An 18,176-nucleotide genomic window follows, 5' to 3' on the forward strand; every position below is an offset into this window, starting at 1 on the left:
ACCTCAGGCTGCAGGCATGTAAAGAGCAGTAAGATAATGTTTACTCGCTTCCAGCTACCAGCGATGATCACTAGAGTCGCCTTCATAGAGTCTGAAATAACGTGGAAACACTTCAGGGATCGGTAGCCCTGACCTTAAAGTGCAGTTCACACTCCCAGGAATTGGCCTGCCACTGTTAAGAAGAAATGAAGTCGCTCCTCGATCTTAGAAGTATGGGGGGGGTGTCACTTCCCAGAGGCCTCGCGACGCCGCTCGACCCCTTCTCCGAGACTTTCTGGGGTTCGGCAACCCCTGCCGTTGGGACTACATTACCCTGAAAACTCTGCTTTGAACGGCAGGGGCAATAGCCCAATGAAAGTCCAGAAAAGGGACACTTCCGGCAGGGCGTAGCGTCTTGAGGCGGGGCTTCCGCCTTTTCCGTGGCGGTCGTTTTAGCGGTTCTGGGGTCTCCGGGCTCGGTCGGAAGGTGCGGAACACCGGCTTGGGACCCGGGCGACCGACACAGGAGGCACGAGAGGAGGCTTCGTCCCCGCTGTACGGAGGCTGGTCTGGGGTCGGGGACTTCGCTGCCTGCGAGCCCGGCCTGGACACTGCGGAGCCCGTGACCGTCCGGGTCGCTCAGCTGTCATCTCTTCACTTCGCCCAGAGTCCGATGGCGGCGGCCGCGCGCAGGGACCCGGCTGAGGTAAACGCGCGGCCCCCGGACCCTCCCCCGCCCCCCCCAACCCAGACCCTCCAGGCCCGAGCGCGGGGCTCCTGCTCTCGTCCCTGCGGCCCGGGTCCCCGTGTCCGGGCGGGGGAGGCGCTCGCGGGCGGGGGCCCCGTGTCTGAGCGCCGGCGTGACGGGGTGCGGGAGCGGGCTGCCGGGGAAGGGCTGCAGGGGGTTTGAACGGAAACACCCGGAAACCTGGGGTCCATCCTGCTGCCGCAGGAGACGGTTTGGGTTGAGTGGCGGGCTGTGGGGTTGAAGCTCCTTTGCTAGAGCCCTGAGAGCAATGGAGAATCGCGAGGAAAAGAGAGACGTGGGTTCGAGATGTTCTCCAACGTCTGCTCAGTAGAACGGGTTGTAGGGGGCGAGGAGGGCACTGAGGCAGAGGGAGGTCTTTTTCCGAGGACACAGAGCCGGCGAGAGCCGGCCCAGAAGCCGACCAGTCAGCCCGGGATAGGAAGCGCCCCCCTGGAAAATCGCCAGGGTTCCGTCCCTCAAAGACTCGCCTCTTCCCACAGGTTTCCGTGGTTGCAGACGTGCTTTGGGAGCCTCCACAGGTAAGTGCAGGTGTATCAGTCCCTCACTGGCCCTGCCGCACATTTGGTCCAGATCTGTGGTGTCCTGTGACTCTTCACCTGCCATTCCCCCAGCCCTTGGGCTGGGGACCCTGAAGAATTCTAGCTCAGGGTGGCGCCTAGGCCGGGGTTTATATGGTGAGATTCCCATACGGGGCCATCCAAGGAAAGAGATGCGGAAGCTCTTTACGAAACAGGTGTCATGATGTGGAACTGCTTGGAGGTGAGGCTCGGGGAATTAGGCTCCTCCTTTCTTTCTGGTGAGAGCCAAGCGTGGCCGGCCGCCAGTCAAGCTTGGAATGACTGCCTGCGAAGTTAGACATCTATCTGGAGGAGATGGGAGGTCCGGCGTCTAATCTAGGTCTTAACACACTCCAGCTGGCTGCAGAGTGGGGCGCAGAGTGAACACAGCGATTAGTGGGAGTATAAGGGAGAAGCAGACAGCAGTGATCCCGGAGTCTGGTATCTCGTCTCATTGTGGATCTTGGGAGGAGGGTGAACATGGGATAAATGTGTTGGGATGGAGATTACGGGTCTTCAGGAGTGAGGCCGTTTGTGGTTCATCTGTCTCTGTCTTGGCAGGGAAGTGTTACTTTTGAGGACGTGGCCCTATATTTCTCCTGGGAGGAGTGGGATCTCCTGGATGAGGATCAGAGATGCCTGTACCACGATGTGATGCTGGAGAACTTTGCGCTCACATCCTCACTAGGTAAGGCCCTCACGCCCACCCCTGTGCCGTAGGCGGGGCCCTGCCTTTCTCCCTTCCAAGCGCAGCAGCTTGGTCTCGCATCTGAACGATGGGTACTGGGCCTTCCCGGTCCCCTGGCTGGGTGCTTTGGTTACTGGAGCTGGACTGAGTGCATACCCATTTCTCTTCCTTTATTGCCCCAATACCTGCTGCTTTAAACCCTCACAGGGAAGGATTCAGGATCAGTAGTTTTGATGGTAGCCTCATGGATCTTCCCCACTGAATGGTCTAGAATGGCCTTGGCCTCCTTGTGGAAAATCGGTTGACCATATGTGCAAGAGTTTATCTCTGGAGTGTTTATTCCATTGGACTGTATTTGCCTTTATGCCAGTATCACACTGTTTTGACTACTGTAGCTATGCAGTAAAATTTTAATTAAGAAGTATGACTCTGCCAGCTTTAGTCTTTTTTAAGATTGTTTTGGCTGTTTGGTGTCCTTGAGATTTTTTTTTCTTTTTTCTTTTGAAAAGTTTTTATTTATTTATTTGAGAGAGAGAGAGTTAGGGTGTGAGTGGGGGAGGGGCAGAGAGAGGGGGAGAGAGAATCCCAAGTAAGCTCCGTGCTGTCAGCACAGAGTCCCGTGCCGGGCTCAAAGTCACAAACCGTGAGATCATGACCTGAGCTGAAATCAAGAGTCAGAAACTTAACTGAGCCACCCAGGCATCGCTCCATGTGAATTTTTCCATTACTACAAAAAAAATTGGAATTTTGATAGGGATTGCATTGACTCTGTAGATGGTTTTGAGTAGTATTTGACATCTTAACAGTATTAAGTCTTTAATCCATAAATATGGATGTATTCCCATTTATTAATACTTTCTTTAATTTCTTTTACCAGTGTTTTGTACTTTATTGTGTTCAAATTTTTTACTTCCTTGGTTTAATTTCTAAGTATGTTATTCTTTTGATACTATTATAAGTGGAATTGTTTTCTTAGTATCCTTTTTAGATTGTTTATTGTTAGTGTATAGAAATACAGCTGGATTTTTTTATGTTCTATTTGTGTCCTGTTGTTTTGTTAAATTCATTTATTCTGAACATTTTTTAAACCTTTAGGCCTAGTTTTCTGTGTGTCATGTACTCATAAGCAAAGATAATTTTACTTCTTCCTTTCCTTTTGGATGACTTTCCTCTTTTTTTTCCCCTTCTGTCTAGAACTTCCAATACCATTTTGTATAATTTTCTTCTTCCTGATCTTGGAGGAAAAGCGTTCACCATATTAGCCATGGGTTTTAATCTTTTTCTTTTATTATGGTAAGGTAGTTTTCTTCTGTTCTTAGTTTGCTGACTGTTTGCATCGTCAAAGGGTGTTAAAATTTTGATAGATGCTTTTTGTGCATCAGTTGAGATGATCATATAATTTTTTCCTCATTCTGTAATAGGATGTATTTTAATGATTAATTTTCGTATGTTGAACCATCCTTGCATTCTAGAAATAAGTCCCAGTAGGTTGTGGTGTATAATCCTTTACTGTGCTGCTGAATTCAGTTTGCTAGTATTTTGTTAATGATTTTTTTTGCATTGATGAATCAATTATATTGGTCTGTAGTTTCCCTGTAGTGACTTTGTCTGTTTTTGATAAAGATAGGTGTTATTTCTTCATTAAGTGTGGTTGGTAGAACTCACCAGTGAAGCCATCAAGTCCAGGACTTTTTTTTGTCAGGAGGTTTTTGCTTAGTGATTCAGTCTCCTTACTAGTACTCTTTTATAATCTATTCCTGTTGAACTGGTAATAATGTCCCCATGATAATTTTTTATTTTACTATTTTCAGTCTTCCTTTTTTTTTTCTTTCTTTTTTGCCATTCTAGGGTAAAGTTTGTCAACTTTTAAAGATTTTATTTATTAGTTATTTTTTTAAGTTTATTTATTTATTTTGAGAGAGAGAGTGGGGGAGGGGTGGAGAGCGAGGGAGAGAAAAAATCCCAAGCAGGTTTCTTGTTATCAGTACAGAGCCCATTGCGGGGCTTGATCTCATGAACTATGAGATCAGGACCTGAGCCAAAATCAAGAGTCAGATGCTTAACCAACTGACCCACCCAGGCGCCCCTTAGATTTTATTTTTAAGTAATCTCTAAACCGAGCATGGAGCTCAAACTCACAACCCTGAGGTCAAGAGTCACTTGCTCCACCTGAGCCAGCCACGTGCCCCGTTTGTCAATTTTGATAGCATTTTGAAAGAACCAGCTTTCGGTTTTGTCAATTTTTTTTCTTTCGTGTGTTTCTTATCTCTATTTATCTCAGCCCTAATCTTTATTATTTTTTTTCTGCTAGCATTGGGTTTCTTTGCTCTTTTTGTAGATCTTTAAGTTGTAAAGTTAGGCTGTTGATTTGAGATCTTTTTTTTTTTAAGTGTATTTTTTTGAGAGAGAGAGAGAGAGAGAGAGCATGTGAGCTAGTGGGGGAGGGGCAGAGAGAGAAGGAGAGAGAGAGAGACAGAGTCAGAAGCAGGCTCCAGGCTCCGAGTTGTCAGCACAGAACCTGACACAGGGCTTGAACCCACAAGCTGTGAGATCACGACCTGAGCCAAAGTGGGATGGATGCTTAACCAACTGAGCCACCCAGGTGCCCCTCTCTGCTTTTTTTTTTTTTTTTTTTTCCAACGTTTATTTATTTTTGGGACAGAGAGAGACAGAGCATGAACAGGGGAGGGGCAGAGAGAGAGAGGGAGACACAGAATCGGAAACAGGCTCCAGGCTCTGAGCCATCAGCCCAGAGCCCAACGCGGGGCTCGAACCCATGGACCGCGAGATCGTGACCTGGCTGAAGTCGGACGCTCAACTGACTGCGCCACCCAGGCGCCCCTCTGCTTTTTTAATATAAGTGTTTGTAGCTATAAATTTCCCTCTTAGTGCTGCTTTTGCTGCTTCACATAATTTTTGCTAATACTGTGTTTCCATTTTCATTTGTCTCTGCATATTTTCTGATTTCCCTTGTGATTCTTCTTTGACCCATTGGTTGTTTAAAAATGATTTAATTTCCATAGGTTAGTGAATTTTCCAGTTTTACTTCAGTTTTTGATTTCTAACTTTATCCCATTGTGGTTGAAAAGATGCTTTGTGTGATTTCTGTCTTTTTAAATCCAGTGACACTTAATTTGCAGCTGAGCATATGGTTTATCCTGGAAAATGCCCCCTGTGCAGTTGAGAAGAATGTATATTCTATCGCTCTTGGGTAGTGCATTCTGTATATTCTGCTAGATCTAGTTGGTTTATGGTGTTGTTCACGTCCTCTATCTCCTTACTTCTGTGTGTTTATTCTGTATTATCGAGAGTGGGCATTAATGTCTCCAACTATTATTTTAGAACTGTCTATTTCTCTTGTCAAGTGTCAGTTTTTGCTTCATAGGTTTTGATGGTCTGTAATTTAGCAGAGATCTTTATTTGGTCATAGGTACATAAATGTTTATAATTGTTACATATCTGTGTTTTATTTTCTTTAAAAATTTTTTTTTAATGTTTACTTACTTTTGAGAGAGAGAAAGAGACAGAGGTGTGAGTGGGGGAGGGGCAGAGAGAGGGAGACAGAATCTGGAGCAGGCTTCGTGCTCTGTGCTGCATCTCAGCAGGCAGCAGCTCTGTGCTGACACGTGGCTCGAACTCACAGACCGTGAGATCATGACCTGAGCCGAAGTCAGACGCTTAACCAACTGAACCACCCAGGAGCCCCTATTATATTTTCTTACATATTGAATCTTTTATTAATACAGTGTCTTTCTTTGTCTTATAACCATTTTCGATGTAAAGTCTCTATTTCTGGTATTGGTATAGCCACCCCTACTGTCTTTGGATTACTGTTCACATGGAATGTGTTTTTCCAGGGTTTCACTTTCAACTTTTATTCATGTCTTTGGGTGTAAAGTGGGTGTCTTACGAGCAGCATATAGTTGGATCATGTTCTTATCCATTCTACCAATTTTGTCTTTTGTTTGCAGAGTGTAATCTATTTAGATTTATAGTAATTACTGATGAGGAGGGACCTCTGTCATTCTGCTGTTTGTTTTCTGTATGCCTTATAGCTTTTTTGTCCCTCATTTCCTGCATTACTCTCTTTTCTGTTCAGATGATATTTTTGTAGTGAAATATTTTAATTTGGGTGTTTTGTGTGTGTGTGTGTACTTTCTGGACCTCTCTCTCTCTCTCTCTCTCTCTCTTTTAGTTAACCATGGGGTTATATCTAATGTGCTAAAATTATAACACAGAGTATGAATTTATGTCAGCTTAGCTTCAATCATATTTTTTAAAATTCTTCTTCTATACAGATTTGTCCTTGGTAGTTGTTGATGTCACAGAATTACATCTTTATATGTTGTATGTCCAAAAATTTAGACCAGTAATTATTATGTATGGATTAATCTCTTAAATGTTAAGTTACAACACAATTAGGTCTTGTAATTGTCTGTATTTAATTTAACAGAGATCTTGATTTGGTCAGATGGCTTTGAGTTACCATCTAGTGTCCTTTCATTTCAACCTGAAGGACCACCTCTAGCATTTCTTGCAGGACACATCTAGTAGTAAAGAACTCCCTTGGCTTTTATGTATCTGCAAGGTCTCAATTACTATGTCATTTTTGGAGGATGTTTTGCTGGTTATAGAATTCTGGTTGACCATTTTTTTATTTCAACACTTGAATATAGCAACCCACTGCCTCTGGCCTCAGTGGATTCTGATTAGAAATTTGATCATCTTATTGGCGATCCCTTGTATGTGATAATCACTTCTATATTGCTGCTTTTAAGATTCTCTCTTTGCCTTTGGCTTTTGACACTTTGTTTATAATGAGCCAAGTGTGAGCCTTAGAGTTTATCCTGGTCGGAGTTCACTGAGCCTCTCAGATGTTAATATTTGTCTCTTCCATCAGATTTGGGAAGTTTTCAGGGATTATTTCCTCAAATAAGCTCTGTGTCCTTTCGTTTCTCTCTTTTTCTTCTAGACTAATGCATTGCATATATTGGTCTAGTGATGGCATCCCACAGGTTCTTTTGTTCTGTTCACTCCTGGTCGATGCTTTTTCTTTCTTTTCCTCAGATTCACTATCTTCAGGTTCACTGATTGTTTCTTCTGCCTACTCAGAGCTGCTTTTGTATCCCTCTAGTGACTTCTTTCATTCAGTTATTCTACTTTTAAGTCCCAGAATATCTTTTTGATTGTTTTTTATGTTTCCTATCTCTATTAATATTTCTGTTTTGGTCATGCAACATTTTCTTGACGTTGTCCACATTTTTTTTTTAGCTCTTTGAGCATCTTTTAGACAGTTGTTTTGAAGTCTTTGTCTAATTGCGGCACCTGAGTGGCTCAGTCGGTTAAGCATCCGACTTTGGCTCAGGTCATGATCTTGTGGTTCGTGGGCTCAAGCTCTGTGTCAGGCGCTGTGCTGACAGTTCAGAGCCTGGAGCCTGCTTTGGATTCTGTGTCTCCATCTTTCTCTACCTTTCCCCTGCTTGTGTGTGCTTGCTCTCTCTCTCTCTCTCTCTCTCTCTCTCTCTGTCAAAAGTAAATAATAAAAACATCAAAAAAAAATTAAAGTCTTTGTCTAATAAGTACACAATGTGGTCTTTCTCAAGGACAATTTCTCTTGAATTTTTTTTCCCTTAGAATGTGCTAAACTTTCCTGTTGCTTTGTATGTCATGTGATTTGTTATTGTTAAAAACTGGACATTTGGAGGTTGCTTTTTGTTTGTTTAATGGTTGTGGGGTGCTGTGCTGGAGATCAGTCTGAGGTATAAACTTAAGGTCTTCTCTGTTTTTTTCTGAGACTTTGCCTTTCCCTGGGCATGTATGATGATTTTCTGTATTCCCCCATATATGTGATTGATTTTGAACATCCTAGTCCATGAATATTTGCTTCCCAACAGGGGAATAAGAGAAACATGATGAAGGGAGGGGAGTAGAGGGGATAGATGTCTGACCTTTAAATCCCCTGTAAAATCATTTTAGCCAGTGAGGGAGAGGCTTTGCAACAATGGCTGCCCATCTGTCGTCGCACCTCCAGTCATTAGAAGCAGTTTGGGCACAGATCTGTGGTGCCTGGAGGAAGGGGTCCCTATTGCCCACCCTGGCTCTAGCAAGCTGCTGCAGAATATGTGTATGGCTGCCTGCTCTGGGGCTCAGAGCTGGAGGAGTTGGGAGGTGGATAACCTATACAATGCTAAGAGCTGAGATTGAGCAATTAAAGCAACTTAGCATATCGTAAGCCTTCAGTAGACTCTAGAGTTCCAATATAGTTATATCAGATTGATTCTGTCAGTGCCTTTGTGGTCCAGTGAAGAGACAGGTTCCTGGTGCTTGTTGTGCCACCATCTTCCCTCTAGCTGGGCCTGCAGGTACTTTTTGTAGTATCTTTCCTGTGACCGGTTGTGTGCCGAGTTGTTCCAGGCCAGTATTGGCCTCTGACCCGTCCTGTCTTTCCCTTAGGATTTGGATCTTCCAGGTCTCTTACTCAGCTGGGGCTAGGGGAGGAGTCCTCTGTGCTCCCCAGGATGGACATAGCTCCAGTCTCCATGAGATGGGTCCAGAGAGGGCCTGACTCAGTTGAATGACAGCTGGGGGAGAGTGTGATATCAGAGCTGTGTTCAGATGACACCAGGAACCTATCATATTTGACTTGTGTTTTGGTGCCATTGCTGGTGGCCACAACTCACTTCCATCTTACCATCTCCATTCTTGACCTTCGCTGATGTCATTTTTAAAAATGTTTTATTTATTTTTGAGAGCGAGAGAGACAGAGTGCGAGTGGGGGAGGGGCAGAGAGAGAGGGAGACACAGAATCCAAAGCAGACTCCAGGGTCCCAGCTGTCAGCATAGAGCCCGACGTGGGGCTCGAACTCACGAGCTGTGAGATCATGACCTGAACTGAAGTCAGACTGACTGAGCCACCCAGGCGCCCCTGCTGATGTCATTTTTATTCTTTCTTCAGTCCTGGACTAATGCCTGCTTCTCTGGACCTTTTTTCTCATTCTTCACACTCGTCTCTCCACAGTGCTTTCCAGCATTGTCGTATTCTAAAGTATGCACATATCTTTTAATAATTCTTGAAAACCAGTTACTTTCTTACAGTCATATTTTCCTACATGTGGACATAGACCTCTGCACAGCATCACATGTCCCCACTAGATGTAATCCAGCTAAAAGACATTGACAGTAGAACAAGTTGTAGAACGTGTTTCACCCCTGGCCCAACCCTTTCCTTATATGCTGTGCCTAGTGAGGCCTTCCCAATTCTGCGACCTTGGCATTCCAGTAGTGCAAAGCAGCCGTGTCCAAAACCTAATCCCAACTTCCTTTGCCTGAAAAGAGTTCTATATTCTGGTTCTTTAGTGTGTCAGATGTACCTTTGTGATGGGTCTCCCTCCTTCCCAGTAATGTCAACTTGTACTTCATCAGAACACTTCTGTGCTTTCAGGTTGTGGGCACGGAGTGGACGATGAGGATGTACCTTTGGAAGAGAGCATTTCTGTAGGAGTGTCACAGATCAGGACTCTTGAGGCAGATTCATCTCCCCAGAAGGCCCAGCCCTTTGAGATGCATGGCCCGATCTTGAGAAACAGTCTGCGCCTGGCTGAGCACCAGGAAACTTATCCTGGGGAGAAACCATATACGTGTGGGAAGCAATTCTGTTTGGCTGCCAGCCTTCAACAGTACGAGGGGCAGCACACTAGAGAGGTTCCCTTCAGAAGTTGTGTGGACAGAGCCTCGTTTATAAAGAGCTGTACAGTCCATGTGTCAGAGAAGCCCCTTACCTGTGAGGAGACAGGGAAGGACTTCTTAACCAGCATGGGATTTCTCCAACAACAGGTCACTCACACTGGGGAGAAGCTGAACAATGAGTGCGAGGCTATCTTTCACAATGGAAAAAGTCGTCACCACTGTGGAGAATGCAAGAAAGCCTTCAGCTGCACAGACACACTTGCTCAGGATCAGAGAGTCCTCACTAGAGAAGGGCTTTATGAATGTGGCAAATGTGGAAAAGCCTGTACCCGAAGATGTAACCTCATCCAGCACCAGAAAGTCCACACTGGAGAAAGACCTTATGAATGCAGTGAATGTGGGAAATTCTTTACCTACTACTCCAGTTTCATTATACATCGGAGGGTTCACACCGGAGAAAGGCCCTATGAGTGCAGTGAATGTGGGAAATCCTTTAGCCAAAGCTACAGCCTCAATAGCCATAGGAAAGTTCACACTGGAGAGAAACCTTATGAGTGCAGGGAATGTGGAAAATCCTTCAGTCAAAGGTCCAACCTCATTCAACATCAGAGAGTTCACACTGGAGAAAGGCCTTATGAGTGCAGTGAATGTGGGAAGTCCTTTAGCCAAAACTTCAGTCTCATCTACCACAGGAGAGTTCACACTGGAGAAAGGCCTCATCAGTGCGGCGAATGTGGGAAATCCTTTAGCCGAAGCTCCAGCCTCATTCACCACAGGAGACTTCACACTGGAGAAAGGCCTTATGAGTGCACTAAATGTGGGAAATCCTTTAAGCAAAGTTCCAGCTTCAGTTCACATCGGAAAGTCCACACAGGAGAAAGGCCTTATGAGTGTGGGGAATGTGGAAAATCTTTTAGCCATAGCTCCAACCTGAAGAACCACTGGAGAGTTCACACTGGAGAAAGGCCTATTGAGTGCAGTGAATGTGGAAAGTCCTTTAGCTGTAAATCTAACCTTGTCAAACACCTGAGAGTTCACACTGGAGAAAGGCCTTATGAGTGTGGGGAATGCGGAAAATCCTTTAGCCAAAGCTCCAGTCTCATTCAACACCGGAGAGTTCACACTGGCAAGAGGCCTACTGAGTGCAGAGAATGTGGGAAATCATTTAGCTCCAAATCTGACTTCATTCAACACCAGAGATTCCATACTAGAGAAAGGCCTTAGGTGTACAGGGACATGTGGTTTCCTTTTAGATAATTACACTGGAAGAGGGAAGTTGTGAAGAAGCCATCTGGCAAATTTTAGCCTATATGTCTGAAAATTCATAGTGAGGAGATCCAAGTATGTGAGAATCTATAAGGAGCTGTGTTACACTTTCTAACCTGTCCAGGGCTTTTGCCAGATTTATGTCACTGCCGGTTTCTGTGGGAGAGTTTTGTCCTCTCTACCACTCAGCAGGTTCACACAGTGTGCATCAGTTACCACCACAGTGTGCTCAGGGAAGCTCCCCCCTTTGCTGGAGGAAATCATGATTAGTCTTAGCCCTTATAGGGTCTTCATTCTCTTCTCTTGTAGAAGTTAGGGCACGGCCCTGACCCAGTTTGGGCCCAGTGGACCCAATCTGAGTTCTGCCAGTAACTTGCCGAGAAGGACTGCATTTTCAATGTGTTAGTTTTGTGTGACACTCACCTTGGATTTTCCTATCTTCCAAGTCACCAACCTGGGAATTCCCTGCCTCATACTGCTTTGGATTTTGCAATAATGAAGACATTATTGCTGGGGCGCCTGGGTGGCTCAGTTGGTTAAGCGTCCGACTTCGACTCAGGTCATGATCTCGCGGTTTGTGAGTTCGAGCCCCACATCAGGCAGTTCAGAGCCTGACAGTTCAGAGCCTGGAGCCTGCTTCGGATTCTGTGTCTCCCTCTTTCTCTGCCCCTCCCCTGCTCATGCTCTGTCTCTCTTATGTCTCAAAACTAAATAAAACATTAAAAAAAAAAAGACACTATTGCTTAAGCCACCTTTGATCTTGGGGTTCTATGCACTGCGTGAGGTGATTTGAAAACACCTGGGCTCTGCCAGCATTAAGGAGTGAACCACTTTCATGGGGTTCCCAGTACTTTGTGTGCCTCAGAGATGACAGTTTGATGAAAGAATATAGCTCTCTTTCCAGCTTTGGCCTAATTTATGCTGTTGCCCAAGGTCTCCTAGGAAAGACTGCAGGGCCTTGTCTTAATTTGGGGACTGGGTATCAGGATTTTTTGGTGGGCTCAGAACACTGAAGAGTCAGGAAGTTCACAGCATCCAGTGCTTCTGAGAACAACATGAATTGCTTTTCTTTTTCACGGTGGATATCCCATAATGCTCAGTGTTGATGGAATTCTCTGCCCCAGTCCTACAAAGGATCCATGTGCCCTGATACCCAGAATTCACTAGGCTAGTGTCATGGTAAGAATACAGGGCCCTGGGGCAACTGTAATTGGTACAGAAACACTGCAGTGGAGGGGACTGCAGCTAAGTAGACAGGACATGCCCCTTCTAAAATTGTATCAGAATGTTCCGATGACTGTGAATCTGCAGTGTTAGTGTGCACAAATCCTCAGGACCTCCAGGTACACGCATCTTTGCAGCTGAGGTCTTTGTCAAAGAAAATCTATTGGTTTTGTGGATTCCCATAGGTGTTCTGGTACGTTCACCTAAAGGCCATTTCTACGCAGGTAGGAAAATAGGCATACAGAGAAAGGAGATCCCTTAATCTGTTGATGTGGCTCTGTGACTGAGCCAGCATTCTTGTTGACTCAGGTGGAATAGATTTAACTGCTCATAAATATTTGCTACCACTAAAGGCAAGTCTGCTTTTCCAAGGTCATCAGGCAAGAGATAGAGTCAACATAGGGCCGCCAAACCTAATTTTATGAAAAAAGTGGAAGATCTAAGGGTGTTGTTTTTTTTTTTAAACTCTTGTAGAACTTTATTCAGGTATAGTTGACATGCAATATATTGCACCTATTTGAGGTGTACAGTTAAGTTTTAACATACGCATAAACCCACAGAACCTCATCATAATCATAATGAACATGTCCATCACCCCTAATGTACCTCATGTTTCTGATCTGTCTTTCCCCTGTCCAGGCAACCACTGACTTCCCTTCATTTATAATAAATTAGTTTGTATTTTCTAGGATTTTCTATTATCTGAGTCATAAAATGTTTTTTTTCTTGTTTGATTTATGATTTGTAATTATTTTGAGATTCTTCAGTGATGTTTATATAAGTATTTCACTCTTTTTATTGCTGTGTAACATCTTTTCTATGGATATACCATTTGTTTATCCATTCATCTTTCAGGAGTCTTTTAGGTACCTCGTTTTAGCTATTGAAAATAAAACTGCTGGAACATTTGTACGTATGTATGTATTTTTCACTTCTCTTGTGTTAGTCACTCAAAGTAAAATGCCTGAGTCATAGGGTAAGTGAATGTTTAACTTCTAAAGAAACCGCCAGACTGATCTAAAATGATCGTTTGCTTTTGCATACCCACCAGGAGTGCATGAGAGTCCCAGTTCTTTCACATCCTTGCCAGTACGTGGTATCAGTCTTTTCGTTCAGTCTTTGGAATTTACCCATTTAATAAGCAAGCAGTCATTTTAATTGCATTTCCTTAAGGATTTATGATGTTGAACATTTTTCTCTTGTATTTATTTGCAATCTGTAGATCTTCTTGATAAAATGTCTGTTTGTATCTTTTGCTTGTTTTTGTTCCTTGGGTGCTTTCCTGCTGTATACAATGTAATGACCACCCCCCCCCCCCACACACACTTTTTAAGTTTAATCTGCATTATTTACATATTCTCCAACGTATTCTTCAGTCTAGGCTTTCAATAATACAGCGTAGTCCTGGCTCACAGTGTCTTTCAAGTTCTCTGGGGTAAGTACTCCCACTGTGGCTGATTTCAGACCACCAGTGTGATGTCACCGAGCACAGTCGGGGAGAGTTGCTAGAGGCGCAGCATTGTTTCCGCCATCCTGAGCCAGCGGCCGCATGTAACCTGTAGAGCACTGATGATAATAAAACACAGTAAAATGATTTAGGAAGCGACAAGTTTGGAAGACTTGTTTAATAGAGGTGTCATTGGCAACACATAAACCGCACATAGTTCAGAATATACTTTAATGTTTTGATACATGCTTAACATCCCTAAAACCAAACATTTTATTGGAAACATAACAGAAGATGTATCATATTGACAATAGTGCAGTTAGATACTTCAGTTGTTCAAGAAACAAAACAAAGCAGGAAAGATATTTGAAGTACAGGAAATTCTTGGAAAAAAGTCAAACTTCGAAAATGTTTTCTCACAAAGGATCAGAAAGAATGCAAATTAACAGTTGAGATGCAATTTGCCAACGGTTTATTTCAGGGTCAAAGCCTGTTTTTATTCTAAACCCTCTGGAAGTTTGTATGTTCTTGTTGACAGAAAAACTGTAAGTAATCCAATGTAATTCTCAGCTTCGGGTTCTATAAAATGATTGGAGAATTTCAACAAATTTGAAAACATTCAGAGGAAATGTTTATAGTTTAAAGTGTTAACTATGCTCCCCACATTCTCGATATTATCACCCATATTTAACTGAGGAGCAGACCTTAGCCCCTAATTTCTAAAGTTTTACAGTGCATATAAACTTAAGGTTTATTGCAGTCTCTCACGTTTCAGTTGTCTAAATTTGGTATGTTTTGTAACAAGAAGAAGTAAAGTAGCACTGATGTTTGGAGAAGATAATAGTCTGTTGTCCCCTTACCTCCGGCACAGGGGTGGAGCTCAGGGAACAGATCTTTCTAGCTGTAATCACGGCTCTCTGCAGGCATCTGGCAGGGGTGAAATGTATTTGTGTGATGATCCTCATGTATTTGAATGAAAATTTTAAAGTAAGTTCAAAGATGAAATAACGAAAGGAAGGGGTAGACAAGAGTCAATAGGCAAAACAACAATTGAATCAACTAAATAAGAGAAAATAAACTGGTAAGGGGCCAGAAATCATTTTGAAGATCTATCAAAAAATATGTTTAATATACAAATTAGATACGGTTCATTGACTTGGAGTAGGAAGTAACCAATTTTGTTTACATCTGAGAAAGCACAGTAGATACTTAAGAGTCCTCAGGGGTGGGGGGGCAGGGTAGCTCAGTCGGCCGAGGGTCTGACTTTGGCTCAGGTCATGATCTCAGGGTTTGTGAGTTTGAGACCCACATCAGGCTCTGTGCTGTCAGCGCAGAACCTGCTTTAAATCCTTGGTCTCCCTCGCTGTCTGCCCCTTCCCCATTCATGCTCACTAGTTCGTCCTCTCTCTCTCTCTTCAAAAATAAACGTTAAAAAGGGGCTCCTGGGGGCGCCTGGGTGGCGCAGTCGGTTAAGCGTCCGACTTCAGCCAGGTCACGATCTCGCGGTCCGTGAGTTCGAGCCCCGCGTCGGGCTCTGGGCTGATGGCTCAGAGCCTGGAGCCTGTTTCCGATTCTGTGTCTCCCTCTCTCTCTGCCCCTCGCCCGTTCATGCTCTGTCTCTCTCTGTCCCAAAAATAAATAAACGTTGGAAAAAAAAAAAAAGGGGGGCTCCTGGGTGGCTCAGTCAGTTAGGCGTCTAACTTCAGCTTGGTCATGATCTTGCAGTATGTGGGTTTGGGCCCCGCATCAGGCTCTGTGCTGACAGCCTGGAGCCTGCTTCAGATTCTCTCTCTCTGTCTCTCTCTCTCAAACTAAACATTAACTTTGTTTTAATTAATAAAAATAAATTCAGATATAATTCACACCAAAAAAAAAAAAAAAAAAAAAAGCCTGTTCAAAGTGTAGTTCAGGGGTGCCTGGGTGGCTCAGTTGGTTAAATGTCTGACTTCGGCTCAGGTCATGATCTCACAGTTCGTGGCTTCGAGCCCCATGTCAGGCTCTGTGCTGACAGCTCAGAGCTTGGAGCCTGTTTCAGATTCTGTGTCTCCCTGTCTCTCTGACCCTCCCCCACTCACACTCTGTCTCTCTCTGTCTCTCAAAAATGAATAAATGTTAAAAAATAATAAATTATAAATTATAAAAGAATCCTCAAAGGTAGGGCATCTGGGTGGCTTAGTCAGTTAAACATCTGATTTGATCTCCACTCAGGTCTTGATCTCAGGGTCATGAGTTCAAGCCCTGCGTCGGACTCAGCACTGGGCATGAAGCCTACTGTAAAAAAAAAGAATGATCAGAGGAATGGCAGCTCATGGTAGGTTACTGCTACCTTGGTCCCATCCATTAAAGCCCCTATACTCATGTAATTGAAATGAATGAAGCCATTCAGTTGTCCACTGGCAAATGTTTTGCCGTTCTATATATCCTATTCAGTGTCTATTTCAACAACCTTTCAATCACATCCACCCAGAAAGGTGGATTCAACAGTTAATCACTTTCAAAGGAGCACAATACACCTTTACTCAGTTGCCCATGGGATATCTTAGAAGTTCAACCATCACACATCACCAATACTGGCAGAACTCTAATTGGACTCGGCTGTCCCCAGGCACCCATTTATAGCACTACACTGACGACCTGCTCCTGTGAGGGAGCATACTAGAAACACAGGACATGCAAATAATCATTGTTGCACTTACAGAAGTAGATGGGCTGTTGCCCTCCCCCATAAAGTTCAGGGTCATGCCACCTCAGTGGAAGTCCTGGATTCATCTAGTGTGCCTAAGAGCCACTCTCTTCCTGACATAGTTATAAGGCAACTCCCAATTTTGTCAGTTTGGATCAGTCTCAAGCCAAACCTAGTGAAACCTAGGAATGCCTTTAGGCATTCCTTGTTCCTCTTCTTTCATCCGTCCTTGTCGGTCTTGCCCCAACCCTGATTGGGATGGAGGCCAGGTCAAGGCTCGAGTTTTTATTGTGACAAATGATCATCTCACCATCAAATGCCCCTCTGGCTATCTGTCAGAGTTATTTGGTACCTTGATAAATGTTGATTTGCTTAGCCTACACCACAAGCTTTGCCAAATATTCCTGGCTATAAAGGATACTTAATTTCTAATGCCTGTGATACTCTCACTCAAAGTAGAGAGATCGTGGCTCCAGGACTTACACCTACAACAGTGTGAATAGCAGAGTGGCCGAGAAAGACTAAAACTGGACTTACCTGACAAGAAATTCCACTAAGGAATGCAGGTTCCCTCCAACCACACAGTCACCCAGTCCACACTAAGCCAATGTGGTCCGTGTGCTCTCAATGCCTTTAATTACAGCACTCGCACAGAACAAATGCTATTGCCTGGCCTTCTGGCTTCTCATAGTTTGGCTATACCTACTTGGGATACATAATAGCATGTCCCTGGAACACTGCAGGCCATGAGCAGACTCCATCTGGCAATGCAACAGCCATCTAGCTATATTTTGGCACACTGACACCCATAGTTAAATGGCCTTTTAAACACCACTGCCATAGCCAACCACTAGTTAGCACCATAATTTTGTTCCCATCACACTGGCAAAATTCTGTATAGCAGGACATGTCATAAGTTTCCCTCTCAACTGCCTGGCCATGTTGAAGCCTATTCAGATGATCTTAAAGAAACTTTGCCAATAGCACTATCCACAACCTGTTGACCTATTTGGCTGGACACATTTCCAAATCTAAACCTCAATTGTTCTCCTGGCCTTCCCTTTAAAAACTAACTCCAAGGACGCCTGGGTGGCTCAGTTGGTTAAGTGTCCAACTTGATTTTGGCTCAAGTCATGCTCTGTGTCAGGCTCTACACTGACAGCATGGATCCTGCTTGGGATTCTCTCTCTCTCTCTCTCTCTCTCTCTCTCTCTCTCTCCCCCTCCCTCCCTCCCTCCCTCCCACTTGTGCTTGCTTGCTCTCTCCCTCTCTCTCAAAAATAAATAAATAAATGTAAAAAAAAAAAAAAAAAGAAAAGAAAAGAAACAACTCCCAACTAGTCAGGGTGATCACTATAATGTCCCGACCAAAATGCTTCCTGACAGCATAGAAATTCTTGGTTCTCAGGTCAAATGCTAAGACCAAGATTGTAGCCCCAAGGACCATTTTTCCAAATACGCCTCACTTCTGTAGGCATATTTACTCCACCTCAGACTTCTCTTAATTTGACCTGCCCCATCACCATTTGGGGGCTAAACATCACCTTTTGACCTTCTTCCGAAAAAAATGTTCTGGGTCTTGATTGTGGTTGTAGTTACACTAATCTACCCATGTGATAAAATCACACAGAAACACACACACACACACACACACATACATGTAAAATGATAACTCTGAAAAAGGTCTGAAGATTGAACCAATGTCCAGTTCCTGGGTTTGACATAAAGATCATGTCAGATGTTACCAGGGGGAAACTAAGCAAAAGGTACTCTGCACTGTGTTTGCGACTTCTCGTAAATCTATAATTATTTCAAAATAAAACATTTAAAAAAATCATGTGTTTGTCTTGCTGAATCCCTCCCACAACTTCCCAGAAT

At 44.0% G+C, this 18,176-nt stretch overlaps 1 protein-coding gene across 1 annotated transcript; it reads left to right on the plus strand.

The window, feature by feature from the left end:
- The first annotated feature begins 394 nt into the window (after positions 1-394).
- On the plus strand, positions 395-11,648 carry LOC115502280 (zinc finger protein 211-like). The gene is made up of 4 exons (XM_030297522.2): positions 395-685; positions 1,228-1,266; positions 1,867-1,993; positions 9,435-11,648. The coding sequence occupies exons 1-4, from the start codon at positions 653-655 to the stop codon at positions 10,901-10,903; spliced, it is 1,668 nt and encodes a 555-aa protein (XP_030153382.1). The 5' UTR covers positions 395-652; the 3' UTR covers positions 10,904-11,648.
- Positions 11,649-18,176: the final 6,528 nt, after the last annotated feature.

The sequence above is a fragment of the Lynx canadensis genome, chromosome E2 (genome assembly GCF_007474595.2).
Source record: "Lynx canadensis isolate LIC74 chromosome E2, mLynCan4.pri.v2, whole genome shotgun sequence".
Classification (NCBI taxonomy): domain Eukaryota; kingdom Metazoa; phylum Chordata; class Mammalia; order Carnivora; family Felidae; genus Lynx; species Lynx canadensis.

Bases quoted from the DNA above. Each gene is read 5' to 3' on its own strand.
- LOC115502280 (XM_030297522.2), top strand. From the start codon at position 653: ATGGCGGCGGCCGCGCGCAGGGACCCGGCTGAG. The intron at 686-1,227 runs GTAAACGCGCGG...CTCTTCCCACAG, and splicing joins CGCGCAGGGACCCGGCTGAG to GTTTCCGTGGTTGCAGACGT. The intron at 1,994-9,434 runs GTAAGGCCCTCA...CTGTGCTTTCAG, and splicing joins TGCGCTCACATCCTCACTAG to GTTGTGGGCACGGAGTGGAC.